This window comes from Aethalodelphis obliquidens, unplaced genomic scaffold, assembly GCF_003676395.1.
Source record: "Aethalodelphis obliquidens isolate GAN/ISIS:26980383/991018 unplaced genomic scaffold, ASM367639v1 scaffold67, whole genome shotgun sequence".
Classification (NCBI taxonomy): Eukaryota; Metazoa; Chordata; class Mammalia; order Artiodactyla; family Delphinidae; genus Aethalodelphis; species Aethalodelphis obliquidens.
Window position 1 is genome coordinate 4,095,644 of NW_020838011.1, and position 22,918 is coordinate 4,118,561.

The following is a 22,918-nucleotide window of genomic DNA, read 5'->3' on the forward strand; positions in this document are numbered from 1 at the left end:
TGTATCCTGAATGATACAAGTATCATTCTCTTCTTGCAGGTCTTCCAGCCTTCCAAGCTATGTTATCTCCTTTATTTATTTATTTTTTTAATTTTTTTTGCTGTACGCGGGCCTCTCACTGTTGTGGCCTCTCCCTTTGCGGAGCACAGGCTCCGGACGCGCAGGCTCAGCGGCCATGGCTCACGGGCCCAGACGCTCTGCGGCATGTGGGATCTTCCCGGACCAGGGAACGAACCCGTGTCCCCTGCATTGGCAGGTGGACTCTCAACCACTGCGCCACCAGAGAAGCCCCTCCTTTATTTTTTTAACTCTCTTCTTTATCATATTTGGATTTAAATTTTATTATTTTTAGTTTTTTGCATTATCTCTTCTCCTCCTCTTTTCTGTCCCATTATTGTCCTCCTGCTACTCCTTTTCCTCCTCTTCCTTCTTTAATGCAAGAATCATGCCATATATATCTCACATATCTTCTATGACCACAGTTTACATTGTTTGTATTCAATGATGATCTCTTGGAACACAGTGATGAAAAAAACATACGTGGGTTGATCAAATTTAATATTTCTTGAAAATATTAAACAAGATGATGGAGAATTTGTTTTCTATGAATCTCCAAAGGGATCTAGTACTATTTAAAAAAGTATTCGCTGCTAGAACATTCAGCTCTTTATTGTTTTCAGACTCGATAGTTAAATACTTTTTAATAGTTATTTAATATATAGTTCTTTGACTCCATAAATATTGAAAGAAAGGAAAAATCCTTGAACCTAATTGCAGTGCTTCAGTTTTCAGAGTCAAAATATTGAGAAAGTACATGCCAAACATGCAAAAGCCATCAAGCTCTAAAAGGACTTAAATGACAAAACATGTAAATACAGGAAATGTAGATTAATAAAAATTTGTAAAGTTGATATGGAGTAAAATTTGTAGTTAGCAGAATTTGTAATAAGTGAACATTTAATAGGTGGGGAGATGTAAAAATATTATAAAGAAGATATTATAGTGTCTTTTCTAGGCCATTATGAGGGGAAAGGTATAATTATAACATGCAATTTAATTTGGGAAAAGATTGAGAGTAAGTTATACATATATGATTAAGAGTAGCTAAAATAGAAGTAACAATTCCAAGATGAGTGACATTCAGATTCTAATCCTAACCTTTATTTAGAGGGTAGAAAGAAAGCTAATATAAAGTAAAAATAGCTTTCAAATATGATTTGAGAAAAAGGATACATGAAAAAATTAAATGGGAAAAAAGTTATGACATCAGAATTTAAGGTGCCAGTTTCCTCAAAGTAAAATCAATGTCTTAAGTTTAGAAGAACTTTTGTTTCAGCAATAGCGAAAAAAATTCAAATAGTTTCAGAGTATAATTGTGCTAGATATGAACAAAATTTAGTCTAAATGTAAAAAATAAGGAATTTTCCATGCAGTTTATGAGGAAAGACTTTATTTACATAAAGCATTTGTAGACTGTTTTTACATGTGATTTAAAAAAATACTTAGTGGAACATGAGTCAGATCACACAGTTACATAATTATAATCTTAAATATTAATGATATAAATTAGGACCCTTTTAATCAACCTCACTTTTTAATTTTGAATATTGTGAAGTGTAGTGAAGTTAGGTAGCTTGTTGGAAGACATATAAACTTCACTTACCTAATCAAAGTCTGCATTAGAAATATATACCTTCCAAGTTTTAGATAGGGTAACAGGCAAAACTGCCATATTGTGATAATCTATGGTAAAAGTTAGAAACACTGTCTTTCAATAATAATTTTTAAAGCATTTTATGTGTTGATTTGTTACTGGAAATTAGTAGCCTAAGTAACAAAGTATATTTCAAACAAGAGAAGCATACTGAAAATCCTTTTTTTAAAAAACAAAATCTCACATTGTTTTAGTAGCCACCATTCAGCCATAGAATTCTTGAGTGTGCATCTCACTCAAGGAGAGTCTGTTTTTAGTTTCCTAAACATGTAAGTGAAAGGTGTGGGAGTTGGGCTTGTGGTCTCTTCCTCAGTTTTGAAAGAATTAAGGAAACAAAGGAATCGGCGAATGACAGACATGCACTGACAGACATGCACGATGACATGACATCTCTGCATCAGACAATAATTTATGCTATCGCTAATCTTCTCAACCAACCTACAAGGTGAATATTGTTTTCTCTTTTGTAGTTGAAGAAACTGAGAGAGAGGTTTGTAAACTTGCCTAGCACCAGAATATTCAGTATGCATGCTTTTAAGTCCCTTGCTGTTACATACAAAAGAAAATCTGGCCGTTTGTGTGTGTGTGTGTTTCTAGATTATCTCACATAACACGTATCACATTTTGCACAGCTTTAATTATTGGTGAGTATACCTTCTAGCATTCCTATTTTACTGCAAGTTGTTTTAAAACGGTGATTGTAGACACACTCTCGTCATTTGACCCATAGTGTTAACACAGAGCTTTGTACAAAGAAAAGGCTAAAGAAATTTCACTGGAGATGGAAATACATGTTGAAATTGACTTTTCAAATGCTTTTTATCATTAGTAAATCTTTTTTATGAGTAATTATTTTGTCTATATATGACTTAATGAGCCCCTAATGTCTTTTCTTGGTTTTTCTTCTCTATGTGTTTTTGAAGAGCTATGTTTCAGAAATGACTTGAGTGAAAATCCCTTTTATGTGAAAACTGGTTTGGTTAAGTTAATGACAACTCATAAATTGGAAAAAAAAAATCATCCCAGAAAGTTTTCTTTCTTTTTTTTTTTTTTAAAGTTAGTATTTAAAGAGTGATAGTTTATCTTTCTGTAGATTATAAGCATACTTGTCTGGAACATTATTAAAATTTATATAGTTTACTATTGCAATTTTATTATATATATGCCCAAATTAGCACATTATTGTGGGGCTGTGGGTCCATGGGTGGTGAGGCTAGGGTGTGAAAACATATTACCCGCCTCAAGTAATATCTTCTATTCATCTAAATTCCTTTCCCCACCTCTGTTTACAGAGTAATCATGAAAACAAATTCTTATGCTCAAATCAAATGCAAAATAATCTTAGTAGACATGCTTTATGCCCTGCTGTGATTATCTTAAAATAAGCCCATATTATAAATAATAGATAACACTTTCTTATCCTTTCTATAAAGTAACTCTCATTGCTTCATCAAGGTGAAAATATACTATGTCATATGAAACAAACTATTCTGGTTTTCACTAAAGCTAGACTTAATAATTGCAATACTCACACTTCACTATGGAAATAATTTTCCGGCTCCTCCAAAAGGTACGATGTTATAATTAGGCTGGTTTCCTTCTTTAACATGTCCTTTTTCTCCTTTCTCTTTGTCCTTCCACTTCTACCTCATATATCCATGCTGTTCCCTTTTTCTCTACTTGTCACAATTGGATAACACATTTAAGCAAGGCCTAAGTCTTCCTTGGAAACTTGCTACATTGTCCCCCTTCCTTTGCACAATTACTACCCCTGGTTATGCTCATACATCTTCTTGTTTATTCTACCATAGGGAGAGGAAAGAGCACTGATGTTGGAGTCAGACATTTGGTATGAAATTCTTGCTGAGTAACATTGTCTGATTTTACTTCTCAGTCAACATGAGACAATATTATCTGCCTGATAGATTTGTATGGAGAATTAAATCATATAATTGTATAATAATCTAGAACATTGCTTGGAATATGATAGGAACTATAAAATGTTACTGCTTCTCTTTATGTTGAGACTTCATTTACTATGTCTTTTCCATTACAGTGGGAGTTGTGAGAAAAATTGTTCTACTTTATTTGTGATCTCAATAATATCCACCATGGTAGATATTTAGTGTATATTTTTGAAATAATGTATAAATAACTCGCCTAGATGGCTGCCCTCAATCTTTTTTTCAGTTGCAAAACAGTACTGTATATATTTATCTTACGTATATGTGTGTAGGTGTTTGTGTGTACATGTCTGTGTGTATATACATATCTCTTGATGCCATAGTTATAGAGGGGAAAAAAAGACAACTGAGTGTGAGGGGGTAATTGCTTACTTGTTGATGCATCAGTCAATTTAAGTCTCCTCCTTTAAGTATCCGTTAATTATTACATGCATGTAAAAGAATGCAATTTTAAATTAGCACCTGCTTTCAAGTTTATTTTCAGAAAAAGTTAAACACTTATGGCACTTATGGTAATTAAGGAAAAGTTCTAGATGTTTTCTTGTAAGTCAGAGTGTGAATAAGGAAAACAAAAGAAAAATGTTAAACATGATTCCTTTTTACATAATTTATTTTATCTCAGCCCCATTTTTTTGTTGTCAATGCTTTCTCTGTTTGTAAAAGTAAAATGTTATGAGAGTGTTTATTATGAGCTTCATTTTTCTATAATGTCTGTGAGTTTAGAAAGAAAATTATTATATCTGTTATTTCCAGATTTAGCATTCTCCGAGCCTGTCTGTACAATAGTGACTCAATAAATATTTTTGGCTTGATTTATCAAATGGTCTTGCTTCTTACACAACCACATTAAAAAGTATGAGTAGGATAAAACTGAAAAGTAATGAGATGTATAATAACTGTTAAGATATATAGCACTTATTACATACTAGACACTGTTCTGGGCAATACATATTTTTATGTATTGTATATAACTAAAATGACAGGTTTTAGCTTATTTAATGTTCATATAACCATATGAATTAATATTACTCCCCCACCATTAGCAGATAGGAAACCAAGGAACCGAGGGCTTAAACGACTTGCCCAAGGTCTTAGTTCTAGTAGAGCTAGTAATTGAAATTGGGTTGTCTTGCTTCAGAATCTGTGCTCTTAATTACCATGCTATGAATAGTGGTGCCAGAGATTCAGATAAATCTGTGTCATTTTGCCTTATAACAAAGGCAAGTACTTCAAAAATACTTTGGAATGTGTTTTGGTAGAATGAGGCTTAATACAATCTTCAGTAAACTATCTCTATTTTGAATATTCCTTTCCAGAAATATTTTAAACTTATACTCAAAATGTGAAATGATTTTAAATATATACCGTTCACTTGAATAGAAAATAGAAAGAGAAAGAGAGAGAGAGAAGGAAAGAAGGAAAGAAAAGGAAGATCCAGTTTGCATTTGATCAGTTTTAAAAATGCTCACTGTGATAAACATCTTCAAAATTTGAGTCATGTTCCTTTAGTATTTTCACTTCCTAAGATAAGTCTGTGCAAATTTTAAAGAGGGAGCAGCTATATCAGTTTGGTTCAGTAAAATAACTTTACAATGTTAACAATTTTTAATGTCTTCCATATGCACTTAACACTTTTAAGCCAGATTCCTTATTTTAAGTTGTAAGATCCTGGAGGATAGGTTGCATGTTTTACTCAGTATTCTATTCTATGTTCCTAGCACAGTGCTTTGTATTTCAGCGGACACTCAATAAACTTCTGTTGAATGAATTGATTATGGTTGAGCATAATTAATTAACACAAATCTATAATTTTCACAAATTTAATTATAAAAATATTTAGAAAAGTAATATAGTTAATATGTGGAATGATTTCTGAATTATTATTAGGGCCTGGAATGAAAGTACGGCTCATGCATTTAACTTTGTTTAAACACACAGTAATGGTAATGAATGATTTCTTTTTTTTATACTTCTCTATTATTAGTAAAAATTATATTTGTGGAAAATGTTTACACAGAGTTAAGTACCAAATCTATTTAAACACATTAACAAATTATACAAACTAATCATTAATTATTATACAAATGAGTATAGTAATATTTATACTGCTTTGTCCAGCGAGACTGAATTATTTGTTTCAGTCAGTTTGGGGGCTGGGAAGTAAACACTGTGCTAATACATGCATAAATAATGTACCTTAGGTTACTTACTTATTTTTATACATGATGCATGTATTCATTAAAATGAAGAAGGGAGACAGTATACAGGTGTTCTATTCAGGAAGGAAATTTTCAAGGAAATGAGAAAACCTATATTTGCTAACCCTTTTTTTTTCTTATTTGCAGGATTCAGATTTGGGATATTGGTGTTTCTGTTTTGAAGAATATTTCCTTTTGAGCTTTTTTTTTTTTTAATCATCGGTCTTGGACTACAGAAGAATCAGAAAGACACTTATTTTGTTTCAAGTTTGGAACACTCACTCTTGAGGCACTCTCATGCCTGAGAACATGACCATGTGGCCATCACAGCTACTAGTCTTCATGATGCTCTTCGCACCGATAGTTCATGGTAAGACCTTTAAGTATATTTTTGTGTGATGCTTAATGGTGTCTTAGTTGTTTACACTAGACCCTTTCTTCTAAATTTTTGCTCTATGATTTTGCAGCTTTTGCCTACCATATATTAATAGCAGTAAGTAATGTACCTTAAGCTGCAATAAATAGGATTTCGAGTTTGATTTCTTAAAATACCATTTAAAATGTATATCTAACCAAAGTTTAAAAAAAAATAATGCATGTTTTATTCTTTGTTTTACCACACTTAAGGAATATCATCTGAATTATTAACTATGTCATTTATTGTGAATTATTTTTATTTACATATTTTTGTAGGTAAAATAACTTTTAATACAGTAAGTATGTACATTTGAAGGAAAACACTTCAAAAATCTACCTTCCTGAACCAAGTAATCATTTGTTTCTGAGTGTTTACTACTCTCCTCAATCTTTAACAAACAGAATAAAAATTAAACCTCTCATTAAAGCAAAATTCTCACATCCCTTTCAATGCAAAAAAAGGGAAAAAACCAACAACATCAAAATGATATCAACATATGCAGAAAGGTATTTTTCTTGAAACATGCTAACATACTCAGAAAAGACTGTGTTCTTTGTTCATTTAGACAGCTTGGTATTTATAACATGAGTATGATAGTTAAGAAATGATCTCCCTTTGCAAATTTTATAAAACATATAATTATCCAATAAATAAGCAAGACAAATTCTGTACCACTTAGTACAATATTCACAGGATCGCTCTAAAAATTGGCAAATTAAAGTCAATATATATGTTCCTTTTTCACAATTTAAAGTTTTCTACTAATTATCATTGGTTTTGCACTAAGATGAAAATGGCATAATATAGTCACTATCTCATACATTAATGGTAATTAGAACAAAGAAAAAGGGACACAGCTGTATTTGCCACTGCTTAGAAGGTCTCAGAATATTATAGTTTAGCAAGCAGCTGAAAAGCATTTTTAGCCTCTTCAGCTCACTTTTGGTTTTTAATTGACTACAGGGATCTATTGTAGTTCGTCAGTGATGTGAATCCGAATTTGGCTCATATATAAGTTTCAACATGAATTCTGCATTCTGCTGTCAGTATAAAAACTGGATATTATCACTTCTCTCTTGACATTTTCCCTAAAGTTCCCCTGATTTAACACCTTTATTTCTAACAAATTGCTATATGATAGTGTTTTTTTAAAAAATGAAAGTAAAATTATACAACCATCTACTTTTAAACAATGTAAATTTGTCAGATATTTCAAAATTTTTCCTTAATTCTTATATTGATATAGCACTTACATACTCACATACTTGGGCACATATAACATTTTGTGATATGGGGCAGTATAAGAATTATACAGCTTTAAACAAGTGCTTTTCTGATTATCTGTATCTCTAAAGATGATTCTAATTAGGTTTTTAGATGTTATAAAAACACCTCACTCATAAGGTTACTTTGAAGATTAAATAAATAGTATATGTAAAGAATCTAGCACAGTGCCTGACAGATATTGTGACTGAACACATTAATTTCCTTTATCATACTATCTGCCCCTCCAGTTTGTTTTTGTGCCAGTAAGTTGTAACAACTAGGAATTAGCTAACCCTGAGAGCTTTTTCATTTGATGTTGATATTCAGAAAAAAAAAACAAAAAAAACTATGTACAAGTCAAGTTTAAAAAGTCAGTCTAAAATTGCACTGTTAGAGCAAGGTAGGTTAAAAATAGCAGAAATAGATATTGTAAGAAAGACTCCCTTTTCAGAGGTGAAATTTCTGGTCTCCAAAAACTGACACCTACTGTGTATTTCAGTGGGCCCCAAACATGGCTGAGCCTTAGGTCATAGGTCTTGAGTTAAGGCCTGTACTGAACACACATACACACACACACAATCTCTCCAAGTAACTCTGAGAAGTATTTAAAAACTCCTAATAGGGCACAGAGAATATTGAGCCTGGTATATAAAAAATATAAAACATTTTGGCTAAAAACTAAAGTAATTCTTTCCATTGGATGTGAACTACCTTATATTATCTTGACTTTGAACCATATCAGGATAAACAATATAGAAGCGTTCCACTTATAAACTTTATTCTTATTACCTTGTGTAAGTATTTTAAAACTTCACACCAGAGAAAATGCAAATCAGTTTTGTCTGCCTTCCATAGGAGGCTTTCTCCATTGCCTTTGTGATACCACTTCGGGCTTGTTAATAAAGGGCTTCACTTGAGCAGCCTTTTGGAATCCAGCATACTCATAAACAGAGGACTGTGTGTACCTTTGAGCAGTGATGAAATCTAATAGGATAGGCATTTTTAGAGTCCCATATAGCTTAGAGTCCCAGTCCTGGCTTAAAGGAATACCATATAGCTCGAAACCTTAGAGGAATGAGGTAACGTGGATGTCTCAGTTATAGAAGTACTCTTGTTTCCAAAACATCCCCTGATAGCATCTCTTTGCCTACTGCTGTTGAGATGTCTAGGTTCATTTGTCCTTGAGACCATAGAGAATTAACTTTTCTGGGTATCACCCGAATTGCTGGCCTTTTCTCCAGAGTAAATAATAATGATGACTATAAATTCTGTAGCCATAAACTTTAGAGGTATTGGTACAATTAATTATCACAACATTCTCATGGGTTTAATGTTATTTATTATTATCATCATTATCATTAACTTCTTATAGTAAAATCCGTGAGGTACCAAGTGGCAAAAGAACTTGACTAAAGTTGCACATGAGACCCAGAGAGGTTTTAAAACAAAGGACTTAGCTTCTTAAGCTCTGGTCTTAATGCCAGTAGATAATCAGTTACTATCAAGGCCATTCTTCCCTACAGAAGAAATCCCACCTCAACTCTCCTGGTCCTTTGGGAGCAGATAAGGCAGAAAAGTAGATTACCTGCTTCTTCCATGTTCTGGGCACAGACAGACTGGGATTTGAAGTCTAACAGACCTGAGATAAAATTTCAGCTCTACTGCTTACAAGCACTGTAACACTGTTACCTGGTAAACTAGTTAACACATGTCATTTATCATAGACTATGAGCCAGAAAACTGTGCTAGTTGCTAAAGGTAAGGTAGTGAACAAAAGATTCTTAATTTTTCCCTTAAGCTTACAGTAACTTAAACATTTGTAAACCTACTTCTCATCCGCAAGAATGAACACTTACTCCATGTGCGGTTATTTTAAGAAATTGATGGAATGATATGTGAATAGTTTCTAACATAGTGCTTGGCATTCAATAAATCTTTATATTTTATTTTCCTAGCCCTAACTACCTTGAAATAGAACTAAACCTCTCAGCATTACATAAGGAAAATGCATAATTATCATTATTCTTACCCTGATAATTGAAATCTTTTGCTACTTGGACCTCAGCATTTAAGTTTTACCAGAAAATTTTAAAACTAGTATCTAAACAAAATTATTATCAAAGTGATATATATATATATGTATATATATATAAAGGCTTAGTATATAATTGTCAGTATATAATAATATAGTATATAGTTGTCAATTGTCAGTGGTAGTAGTATATAATTGGTAGTATATAATTGTCAGAGAAGCATTTTTTGCATGATTTCTACATGGGTAAAATTAGAAACTAAGATGAAGAATTAATTCTGAATAATGTTTACATTAGTTGAATAATCTCCCACATCATCCTAGAAAGTCTGGCCAGTGTTTTTTATAGGAAAACAAAATTAATTAGTATATCCACATTGTGTGTGTGTGTGTGTATATATATATATATATATATACACACACACACACACAAGTTTTAAATTAAGAAATGTCTCTAGGTCTGTGTTTATCTGTCCATATTTTATGTCTCTGTGTACCTCTGTATTTCTCTTTTTCTGTTTACCATGACTGTGCCCCCTTCTTGTACAGCCATAAAATCCTTATCTATAATGCAATGAGACCTGGCAGAAGTAAAGAGAAGCAGCTAAAGCAGGTGGCCAGTTCTTTGCTGTTAACTAATGTAGTGTTGCATGAAGATAAAAGTTTTTTTGTTCTATTGATCTTGTTGGGAGCAAGAGAAAAAGGGGGAATCGGAGAACAAAAATCAAGTGATAACATGGGCACCTGGGACTCATCCTTATTGGCAGTAAAGCAATATGCTTCAGTGTAGGACCTGGACTAGGACATCTGGTCCTGGGAGGGATGTCACACAAGCCACAATGGGTTGGGAGTTGAGAAGGTGATTGGGGTGCTCAAATATTTTAACTGCATCTCATCTTAATTAAACTGTGTTTAGAAACTGTCACAATTAAAAAGATAGAAAACAGGATCATTGGAGCTTACTGTGTGCTAAAGGGAACAATACTTTTTATGGTACCTTTGCAGAAAAAAGTAGAATTTAAAAAAATTCTTCTGTGACCACCATATGTGTACTTTTTTCTGCAAGTCTATTTTTTGTCATTAAAGTTGAATGAATATTTATATATTAATGGACTTTACAGGCAAACCTGCTCTTTATTATGTCCAAGAAGTTAATTATTATAAATAGTTCTTAGCAGGGACAAAACAATGGTCAAAGGCATATATATTTCGTACTATATGTTTTTATGTAATTTGCATTTTATTATTAACTATTTTTACAATTATAATATTTAATGTGTCAATGGTTTAAAATAATAATTTAAAATATTTTTAACCTCTAATAAAATGTAAAGCTTGAGAAAGTACAAAATTACATTTTATAACACAACGTATTACCTCATAATTTTTTATGAAGTCATGTTTTATTAATTGTGAAAAAGACAGGTTGACTTCTAAGCGCTGCTTAACTTTGTTATTTTTAGAAATTAATCATCCTTTAAATGTTTATAATGTTTGCCAACCTAGGCAATTTGTCATACTTGCAGTAATATCACTGTTTTTATGGTCAAATATGTTATACAGAAAAATCTTTGTCATTATCATGTTATATGAGGTTACTGCGAACACATCCAACACCATCTACATTAGCCACTCGGTACTGAAATTCAAAATATATATTTCAAAAGTTAACTCTGCAGTCTTTAATATCACAATATTTACTATGCATGCCTGACAGCTTTCCTTTGTAAGAATGTGTTTAGGAGCCTTCCCTACACATTCGGTATGCAGGTTGGCAATTGGAAAATAGTTTTATTTTGCCTTTGCCCTTGCAAAACATGTTATATGTGAATTTTATTGTAGTGATACTCTATGAGTAACACGGGTATACCTTGAGAATAAAATAACATTTTTTATTTTCAGATTTTATGTACTGTGACTATTTGGAGGGTTTAGGATCATATTTTTTTGTATTTCTTGGCTTTGGGGTAGACTGTGACTGCACTAGGATGGTCATCATACACTTGATGTTGAATGAATTTCAAAGAATTTTGATATATAATATATAAATAACTAATTATCTGTTTTCCTCTTCTTTGCATTGCTACTTACTTTCATTCTCAATGTTAAGAATAGTTCTCTTATATTTATAATTTAATATAAATAGCCATAGTGCATTTTTCATACATTTATTTCCTCCATTCTGATTGGGAAATGATTACTTAATGACCAAATAAAAAATTGAAATGCAATAAGAAAGAGTCTCATTGATTTGTCATGCAAATAACACACTATATATTATATTGTGATCTGTTTTAGTTCGACAGTCTAGAATAAGGCCCTATTGAAACATAGGATTAATTCATTCTCTATTTCATGTTTTTAATTGATAAATTGAAAATAAACTATTTACATTTTAATACTTATATTTTTGTTTTATTTGAATCTATATTTGCCCTATATTACCATCATGGCAGAATTAGTTTCTTTAAATAAAGAAAATTGTATTCCTATCAGAAAAAATATATATGAAGGATTTGATCAAATAAGCTAGGCTAGCTAAGGATTTGCAAGAGAAATATGCTAGTTGTACTTACAAAAGTAATAGATAGGCATCTTTGTACAAAAATAGATTCTCACAATGACATTTGATAAGCTTCCAGTGTTTATTTCATTTACACATATTATAGTTTGCGGTGATTTGACTGTCCAGAAGTCAAGGTTGTAGCTTACTGTTAGAGCACAAGAACATAGTCTCATGTATTTTTTTGTTTGTCATTACCAGTGTCTCCTACTTTATTGTCAAAGTAATTCTCCTCATACAAATTTAGATCAGAAAGAAAAAATCCAATAATCCCATGACTCAGTGGTATAATTAATATTAATGCTTGTTAGATTTTTTTTGCAGTTATGTGTATGCACATTTTTTAAAAAAATTGCAATAATGCTAGAAGTAAAAGTTACATTTTAAATTTTGACTTAACCTTAAAATTCAGACATTTCTAGCATCTTATTAAAGTTTCAAAAAATTATGATAACATGTCATATGAATGAACCATTGTTTAACCATATGTTGAGGGCTCAGCATTGAAGGTCATTGATACATTGCCATTACAAATAGCAGTAAAATGGAACACGGTTGTATATAAAATTTGACTGCATCTTTGTACCCCTAGAAGAAAATCTCGAGATATGGAAAGTAAAAGAAAAGAATGATTCATTTTTAGGTTAATTAATAATTACTTAATAATTAATAATTGATAATGAATAACTTAATACTATCTAAAATGAATGGTAGTAAATGATCAATACAGCCTTGCTTGTTATCATGACAGTTTGTTTAAAACAATTCCATAAATTTTGGCTACTATAATAATGAACAAAATATAAATAAGAAGAGTAAATATTCAAATATTAAAATATAATTATTATTTGTAGGAGTATAATGATGTACTCAGAAAATTCAAGAAATAATAACTTTCCCAGAATTAATGGGAACACTGATTTCAGGTGTATGATTCAAACATACATATATGATTCCATCAAAACAGCAATGAAATGCCTGAGTTACTTAGGAAGTATCATAGCAGGAACTACATGGAACCTATGAGAAGAAAAATGTGAAACTTACTGGGAGTTATAAAAGAAGACATGCAATATACCATGTTCTTAGATGAAAAGACTAGGAATAGCAAAATTGTAAGTTATTTTCAAGTTAATTCATATATATGTTCACACACTGCATTCAGAGTACTGATGTGAGCTTTTCTATGTAGAAATTCAACAAAATTATTCTAAAAAATATATATAGAATATTAAACAAAAGTTAATAAGAAATGAAAAGAGTAATAGGATGACATAAATTGAACATAAATATATATATTATGAAAGTACAGTAATTAAGATAAAGTCTCAAAATTAGGCAAATTGATCAATTGTAAAAGAGATCCCTGAAACATTACTGCACTCTGTATGTTTGTGGTGTAATTTGATAGGAATGAGTCCTCAGAAAATCAAATATCTAAGACAAGAAGTAGTCAAATAGGGATCCAATCAAGTGTGTGTGTGTATGTGTATGTGTGTGTGTGTGTGTGTGTGTGTGTGTGTGTTTCCAATTATATATTATGAAATTTCTGGAGAAAGAAATTTGAGTTACCTACTTTAATTTCCATTCTTTTTTTTAATTTTTATTTTCATTTTTTTTTGCGGTACGCGGGCCTCTCACTGTTGTGGCCTCTCCCGTTGCAGAGCACAGGCTCTGGACTCGCAGGCTCAGCGGCTATGGCTCACGGGCCCAGCTGCTCCGCGGCATGTGGGATCTTCCCGGACCACCGGGGCACGAACCCGCGTCCCCTGGAGTCGCATCGGCAGGCAGACTCCCAACCGCTGTGCCACCAGGGAAGCCCTAATTTCCATTCTTGAACAATGTATTAGATAGGGTAAACTTCGGCTGTAGTCACAGTAGATTCCAAAATGAATAATGGATTCTAGAGAATATTTTCTTGTTCACCAAGAATTCCAAGGCAGGTAAGTGTTTCTGGTTGGATGTGTGTGTGTGTGTGTGTGTGTATGGTAGGGGCTGGGAGGATGCACTTTTCTTGATCTCACAGTTATTCAGAGACCCAGTCTGATTTTGGAACAAGGGTTCCAAAATCTTTCTGAGGCGCATTGCCATTCCTGTCTACAGGAAGGAAGAACAAGCATTGGGAAGATTCCAATGGAAGGTTTTTATGGATATGCTTGGAAATAGTGCACTTTACTTTTGCTTCCATTTTCATTAACTAAAACTCTTCCTCATAGCCACATCTATAAATGAGTCAGAAAAGCATAGTCCTCTTGTGATAAAGGAAGAAGAAAATATTTATAAAAGATGCCATGTGGTTTTTAAAAAAACTAGATCTGATGCACCAATATCTTTTTTAATGTGTAAATGGGGATTTAAAAATATCTTTATTGATTTATATTTCACATACCATAAAATTTACCCACTTAAAGTGTTTAGTTCAGTGAATTTTAGTGTATGCATAGTTGTGCACCCATCACTGAATCAATTTTAGAATGTTATCAGTCCTCCAAAAAGAAATTCTGTACCCATTAATAGTCATACCCAGTTTCCCCTTCTCCCCAGTCCCTGGCAACCACTAATCAATGTCTCTATGGGTTTGCCTATTGTAGACATTTTGTATAAATGGAATCACACAATTTTTTATCTTTTGCAACTTGCTTCTTTCATTTAACTTAATAATTTTAAAATTTATTTATATCATAGCATGTATCAGTAGTTAATTCTTTTATTGTTTCCAAATAACAATCTATTGTATGAATATACCACATTATATTTATTAGTTGATGGAAATTTAGATTATTCCTACTTTTTGGCTAATTTGTGTGTTGCTGTTATGAAAACTCATGTACAAGTTTTTGTGTGGACATGTTTTCACTTCTTGGGTATACACCTAGGAATTGGATTGCTGAGTCATGATAACTATATTTAGCATTTTGAGGAACTGCTAAACTATATTCCAGAGTAGTTGCACAGTTACACGTTCCAAACGGCAGTATGAGGGTTCTCGCATTCTCACTCGCACTTGTTATTGTCTGTCCTTTTTCTTTTAGGCATTCTAGTAAAGATGAAGCAGTATCTCATTGTAGTTTTTTTCTTTTTTTTGACAAACTGAATTAATTTTTTTTTAATTTTTGCTATATAGTAGGTCCTTTTTGTTTATCTGTTTTAAATATAGTAGTGTGTACACGTCAGTCCTAAACTCCCAGTCTTGATTTGTATTTCTTTAATGAATAATGTTGAGCTTCTTTTCATGTACTCATTGGCCATTTGTATTACTTACTTGAAGAAATATTATTTAATCATTTCTCAATTTTTATTGTTGATTTGTAAGCTTTCTTAAATATCGTTTTTAGAAAATACCACAGGATATCAAAGTTGTAATACATTAAGATTTAAGAATGCTTTAGACTGCATTTTTTAAAAGAGGCTTTTTGCCTGGATTTAGCCACTTAAATCTCATCTATTTTAAATTCACTTTGAAATCATATATCGCTTGTCTAGCCCCACTCCATCTCCTCTTTTGCTTACATATTTGATTCCTAAAAATAGTTCATTAATCTGTTTTCTTTTTATGATGGCAAAAACTAGTAATTGACAATGATTGAAACTTTATTCTGAGATGTGAACTGTATAGTGGTGAATTATACACAAAACAGCAAGGTAATTCATTGGGTTCTTCTATTTAGTTTCCAATTACTCCTCCTTAAGAAAATAGTAAAGAACATTAAACTTTAATTGTAGTGGCCAGAAATGTTTCTGTTTTTGTTCTAGTCTGAATTCTTGTCCTTCCAGATTCTGGAAATCCCCCTTTTTTACATTTTTTTTGTATCATTGCTCAATTATATTATAAATATTGAGTATTTTATTTCCATAGACTCGTTTTCTCTGATATGTTCTACAAACAACTCAATACCTCTTTTAATTCATCTCAAGAAATTTAGGCAATTTGTTATGTCTCTCTATCAAATCTACATATTTTAATTAGTGTCCTCTGGACTCACTCATATCACATCTTTAAACAAACAAACAGAAAAAGATGAGAAATGGAAAAGGACCTGAGGTTCTATATGGAAAGGATCCTAGTAAACTTGCACTATTTCAGCCCACTGGGCATATCTGAAATAGTACGATTTGGGGAGAAAAGATTAGGAGAAAACTAAATAAAGATAATGATTTATAAATGTTAATACTGTGAACAGCTCCTACAGTTTCAAGGAACGCTGAATAAAGGAAGATGTCAGTATTTAGAAAGTAATACTTAAACGAAGCCCAGAAACTGAAATTTAGAGTATTATTCAATCTAAACTGCTTTAGAATCCTAATTTGCATGGTTCTATTGAATGAAGTAGACGGATTTCAAGCCTTAGAGTCTAATTCCAATTCTATTACTTCCAAGAAACATGACCTTAACCAATTTGAATCACAGTTTCTTTATTTATTAAAGGGGTAATTAGGCCTACTTGTTATAGTATGAGGATTAAGTAAAATAATGTATAGAAAGGCCCAAAGCCTCACACATTTAATCCTGTGAAAATGTGGTCATTAAAACATACCTTTAGGAATTAGAACTAAAAACCAAATGACCTGGATAGTAAGCAAAATTTAAAATACAACACCATCTTGGGTCACTTACTTTCCATAGTGGTTTTCAAAGACTGCATTGTATATTCTTAATCCCCAAATGTGACAGTTTCTCTAATTATGAGCCTACACATTTGTACACACATTCCATCATTATATTCAGGACTTACCCACTGGACTGTAACTAAGTCTTTAATGAGTTACTAATGAACATCTTAAGCTTAGATCAGCAAAAAATAAAAAAGTTAGAGTGTTGAAAAGCTATTCATAGTTAAGCCTATTGCTTTTAATTAGACTATAAGCCCAATCAAATTTCCTGTCTTCACTATTCTTCCCAGGTTTGAAGGAATTGAATAACGAGTGACAGATGTACCCTTACTTTGATATTATTAGTTTAATGTGAAGTTAAAGGGGATAAATACATTGAGCTAAATTAGAGAAATCATTGCTTATTAAATACAAAGATAAAATAATATGCAAAATTAAAATAGCATTTTACGATTCATTTTTTTCTTGGACCCAGATGACTTCAAAACCGATTAATTTTGTTGTTGCATTAAGAAATAACAGATGACATGAGGAAAAAATATCCAGATATGATTAGACCATGTAGAGGAAAAAAAAACCCTCTATATTTATAAAAGAAAAAACAGCTTTCACACCTTACTTCTCTCCAGGCTGTTAGAGATACTAGGAGAGTAGTGATCATAGACACTACCTGAATTAGATCACGACTATTCTTTTCTGTAGCGCTTGTTACAAATCAACATCGTGGTGACTATTTAGCAATGATCCTTTTCAAAAAAATTCCTTTTGATAGTGAAGTTGGTGAAACCATGCAAACTTTAAGGGCACATGATTTAATAATGCAGACAGATAATACATAAAATTCAAAGCAACAGGCTGGTATGATGCTCCCTCCAAGGAACACTACATATTTGCTTAAAAGGATGCCTTTTATATTAGTCACAATGGCTCAGGCCAGTGGGAAGAGCTGTGATAGCCCAGATGTTTTATGGGTTACAGGCTGTTGTTAGAGGCAGGCTTGTTGTCGTGGCTCTGCACAAAGATTAAAAACCACTATGCCGATTTTTAAAAGTAGGTGTCCAATAATAATTACACTCTGTGTATATATCACCAACATAATATAATCGATCGTTTTGACCTGTGAGCCTGTTAACATATCAGCTTTCTTGGGAACCAGCATTTAGGCCTTCATTTGTATGTGTATTGAAGAGGGAGTGGAGGGTTAAAAGTCTCTTATTACCAAAAAAAAAGTAGATAAAAAGTTTTCATTTTCTCAACTACTTTCAGAGATGCCAGTTATGGTTAACTTAGGATGGGGGGAAAGAACTCGCTAATGAGACAGATCTCTGTCAAAATATGTATGGTTTTGCTGTTCTTTTCCCACATGTCGAGTACAATTGGCAACGTGATTAAGAAAAGTGCCCCATTACTACAGTTATAAAGATTTTTAAAGAAATTATTTACAACATTCTGAAAGCACATTTTCTATACCATTAAAATTTTAATATCCTTTAAGAGGGGAGTAGAGGGAGGGAAGTTAAAAGAAAATCCGTATTTTCCAAAGAATAAATTCCAGAATTTTTCTTTTGTTATTATGAATTGAAATCTGTTTGCATTATGTTTACAAAGAGGCAGGTGTTTTTAGTTTGAAAAAAAAAGCTATTAGTTATCACTCTTCTGAGGAACAAGATATGTAATAGGCATTTTATTTAATTCGAACGAAAATAATGTCTTTTTGTCAGAAACTGATTTTTTTTTTTACAAATTTACATCAATAGCAAAAATCTTACTCTGCTTACTCATTTTAAGAAATGTTTGAGATATTTACATTACATTATTGCAATCTAGGCAACCATTACAATGAATAAGCCACAATTTTTCTTCTATGTTTAAAACATGGAAGATGCCATACATGAAAGACAATTTAAAAAAATCTTTTAGGGCTTCCCTGGTGGCACAGTGGTTGAGAGTCGGCCTGCCGATGCAGGGGACACGGGTTCGTGCCCCGGTCCGGGAAGATCCCACATGCCGCGGAGCGGCTGGGCCCGTGAGCCATGGCTGCTGAGCCTGTGCGTCCGGAGCCTGTGCTCCGCAATGGGAGAGGCCACAACAGTGAAAGGCCCGCGTACCGCAAAATAAAAAAATAAAAATAAAAATAATCTTTTAATGTTGTTTCTTTTGTTTTTTAACACTAGGAGTTAAGTTTCCCTTTAGCTTTATTCATAACAAGTGTTTGCTTCTTCCACTAGTCTCAGGATGTCTTATATAGCTTTCATAACTTGACTGTTCAGTCTTCTGGTGAAAGTTTAGCCATATTATATTTTCTTTTACTGAAACAGCTATGTTGTAGAAAAGGAGAGCGAGGAACCCAGTCTGAAGGGAAAATTGCTTGCCCGCACGGGACATACCAACGCTTCATAAAACAGTTCAGCCCAGAGAAGGAGTCTGTTGAGTTAAATTGAATAATATTCGCGTATACTATGAAGGTTGCTTCATCATACATAGGTAGACAATTCATCACTTCGGAGCCATTTTCTTGTAAGACCCAGAATTAAGTCAGATTTTTCTCTGTGTTAGAACTTCCATGATGTAATTTCTACTTGGTGGCATCCTTAGTCAGGTGCTTGAATTGGAACTTTTATGACAGTTGTTAGAGATTACTACCCAGCCTAGAAAGGAATTTTGCAGCTGTTCACATGCACTTCTAGGGAGAAATCAGGAGAGTAGTAATTTATTTATATGGCCAAAATGAAGGTGCTGGGAGAAAGGTAGAGCCTTTCAGGTATGCAAAAGGAAGCAGAATTGGAAAATGACCTTTACTTATAAGAAAAGAAATGAAAGCAGTAGTCTGTCTCCCTTTCTCTCTCTTTTCCCTCCTGCTTCCTCCCACCCCTTCCTCCCTCTCTCTATACATAAATAGATATAGTTATAGATATGGGACTGAATTGGATTAGATATTCTGTATCAATCATTTGTTGTTATAAGTATTTCAATATGATTTCTAGCATTTATGTAGCACTTTGCGGTTAGCTGAACACTTTTGCACACAATAGCTCAGTGAATACTCACAACAATCCCTTGAATCATGGGTAGTAGGCTCAGTAATTTTAAGATGAACAAATATACTTGGAACCGTCAATCTAATGATGCAGTGACATTTCAAATAGTTGTTAGAAGAGAAACTCAAATCAAAATTCCTTAACCAGCTCATGGAGACTTCTTCCAAAGGCATTTTAATAACCTACTGAGAATTGCCTTATTTTGTAGACCTGTGATTTAAATTAGAAATAAACCAACCAAATCAGCATATAGGAGAATGAGCTAGAAACAAAAGAAGAAAACAAAAGAAGTAAAGTTTGTAAAGTTTGATTTAAGGAAAGCAGTATTGTATTTGCTTAAACCTTGGAAATAAAAAAGAAATCAAGATTTTAAATGTTTAGAAGATTTAAATTTTAATTTAAAAGTAGATATAAAATTTTAGATTTTAGTAGAGAACAGAAGGGAAATAGTGTGAAATTTGGTGCTGATTATATACATAGTGAATAGTTTAGAATAATCATGGGAAGCATGATACCGGGAATGTCATTTGGAAAGCCTGAGCAGTAGGGGAAAGAATTTCCTGTTAAGAAGGATAATTTGAACAAAGGATTTGGCAGGTACATATAGAGAATAAGTTTTGTATTCAAGAGATAATAGTGAAAGGCAGAATTGAATATGTAGGTTAGGATCATAGCTATAATTACAGTACATACATTACAGTACAGTTAAACCCTGTAAGGCTCATAATTAGCTAATTATTAAAAAGATATGGTAAACTATTACCCCAAAACACAAAGACGAATGACTCGTGAATATGAATGTTAAATCACATGTAACTCTGATAAATAACACTCTGATGAGGTCTTGTTGTAAGCATTTCTCTCTCCTTAGAAATATCTTAGTACTGCAGCCCATTGCTATGTCTAGATTCCAGGCTCCTATTATGATCAATAGATGTTTGGAGGAAGAAGCTGAATAATTGAATTACATCGCTACTCACCTAAGGTGAACAAGAAAATAGAAGCAGTTGAAATTGGTTAGAAACTATGCTTATTTAGTATTTTTATTAATTATAAATCAGTTTTGATCTCTGAAGGCATATATTATTGAAATCTGATATTTTAATATTTATTTCAATTATAAGCTCCACAGATAATATGAAAACTCTGGTACCACCATCATGAATACTTTACCTCTTACATGCTCATTATTTTTCCTTTTCTTCTTGCCTCATATTTACCCACAGCCAATATTCAGGAACTTTGATACTCTGATGGCCTTTGATGTTTGGAGACTACACTTAAACATAGTGGAAATATTTTGATCATTTCAGTAGGTTGTGAAATATTAATGTTTATATTTCATTCTTGCCCACTAGGAAAGCAGAATCAAAGTGTTTAAATAGTAAAAATATCTGAATATGAATTAATTATGTGGACAATTTAAGTATGGCAATAATTTACGTTACTTATGATGAACTTTTAATATTATTAATGATAAAAGCAACTCACATTTTAAAAAAATTAGTGTGTCCCTCTTTTAAAAAAATGAAATCTGAATCAGATATGTAATTTTTAAAGAAGTTAAGAATGAAGTTTTTCTCTCTTTGAAGAAGGATAGAAAGAAAGAAGAACAAGATGTATTGGCCTCATCGTTACTTCCTGCCCTGGAACCAAAATTACCTTTGAGACATCCTAAAATTACATACAACAAAGTTTGAAAATGTGGTCTCAAGTAGAGATGGGTGTGGAGCATAAGAGGGATACCTTCCAAGTACAGATAATGTTACAACATTGTGGGGTATTTTTTCATAGTTAATTTGAAAAAAACCTTTCCCTTATGAATCTGGAGAAGAAAAGAGACATTCAGGATGTGAAGGCTATCTTCAGATATCTGAAGACAAATGCCTTCTAGGAGTAGCTTGATATGTTTTGCACATAGCCCATTTGTATCAAATTTAGACAAGTGGATGGAGAAGCCAGAGTATAGATATCACACCTTTTCAACATGAGGAAGAACCTGCTGCTTCAAATGGGATTGGGTGGCCCAAGAACAGAGTGAGTTTGTGATCACTGTCTCCTTGTGTGAAACTTGGAGATTTTTAGCAGGGATTCTCTAAGGGTTATCTATTGTGTGAGTTGAATAATTCTTTCCAGACTTGAGATTCAGTGCTTTTAATGGAATACCAGACTTACAACAGTGATGTTTATCTTGAAGATTTATTTTTATAATAGCTTCAGGAAGAAAAATTAGATTTATATTTATACTTGAGTAAGTATTTCCCCAGAATTTATATAATACCTTAAGTATAACATATACAATATTTTTTAAAACAAAAATTAAGATTTTGGCTCTGTTCTAACAACCCTTCTCCATGTGGGCAGTGTAACGTCCCCTCCACTTTTGCTTCCAGTGGTCTGTGACTCTGGTTTCCTTTAATAGAGATGGTCAGTTTAAAGGAGAGGCTTATCTATAGACATATGAGATAATCCAGCTTCATGGAACACCTTGGAGTCTCATCTCCTTTAACTTATGAGTAAAAGTCTACTTAACTTCCTGGTATTTTTATTTTCCTCAGTCTTACCACATGGAATTATTTTGTTCTTTGATCCAGATTTATTCTTTCTAGGTCCCTAGACTTTGCTTTCTGGTTATAGTTCAAACATTTTTGTCTATTTCTTGTTTAAGCTGAGATTCTTTCATTTAATGTAGGCACTATTATATTTTTCAACTGATGGTGATTCCACTCTACACATTTTAAATCATTTATAATTCTCTGCCTACTCTAGCAATTGACCTTTCCTGAAATAATCTCTAATTCAGTAGAGGTCATTATTCCTAAGTCTTTTTCCCTATCCTGCCCTAGTCTTTTTTTCCCAGGAGCTTTATTCAGTATCCTAAACAGATGGTTGATTGTCCCCAAACTAAAAGCCTTACCCAGGTTTACAAAGCCCATGATCTGGCTGTTGCTTACCTTTCTGATCTCATTCCAGATTACTCTTCTCCCAGTCCACTATATACAGCTTCATTGGCCATTGTGCAATTTCTTTATCAGACCAAGGTGGTTCCAGCCTGAGGCCTTTGCAGCAGGCTGCAATGCTCTTTACTCCTGAGTTTTGTATGACTAGCAACTA

At 32.6% G+C, this 22,918-nt stretch overlaps 1 protein-coding gene across 3 annotated transcripts in view; it reads left to right on the forward strand.

The window, feature by feature from the left end:
- ADGRL3 (adhesion G protein-coupled receptor L3) overlaps window positions 1-22,918 on the forward strand; it is an 864,166-nt gene that overhangs the window by 288,013 nt on the left and 553,235 nt on the right. For 2 of the 3 annotated variants that reach the window (XM_027089632.1, XM_027089633.1), the window contains exon 1: window positions 5,986-6,246. In XM_027089632.1, the coding sequence (XP_026945433.1) occupies window positions 6,174-6,246 (73 nt within the window). In that variant the 5' untranslated portion in view covers window positions 5,986-6,173. Of the gene's footprint in view, window positions 1-5,985; window positions 6,247-22,918 lie in introns of those variants that run through there. The other variant, XM_027089631.1, reaches the window with a different exon arrangement.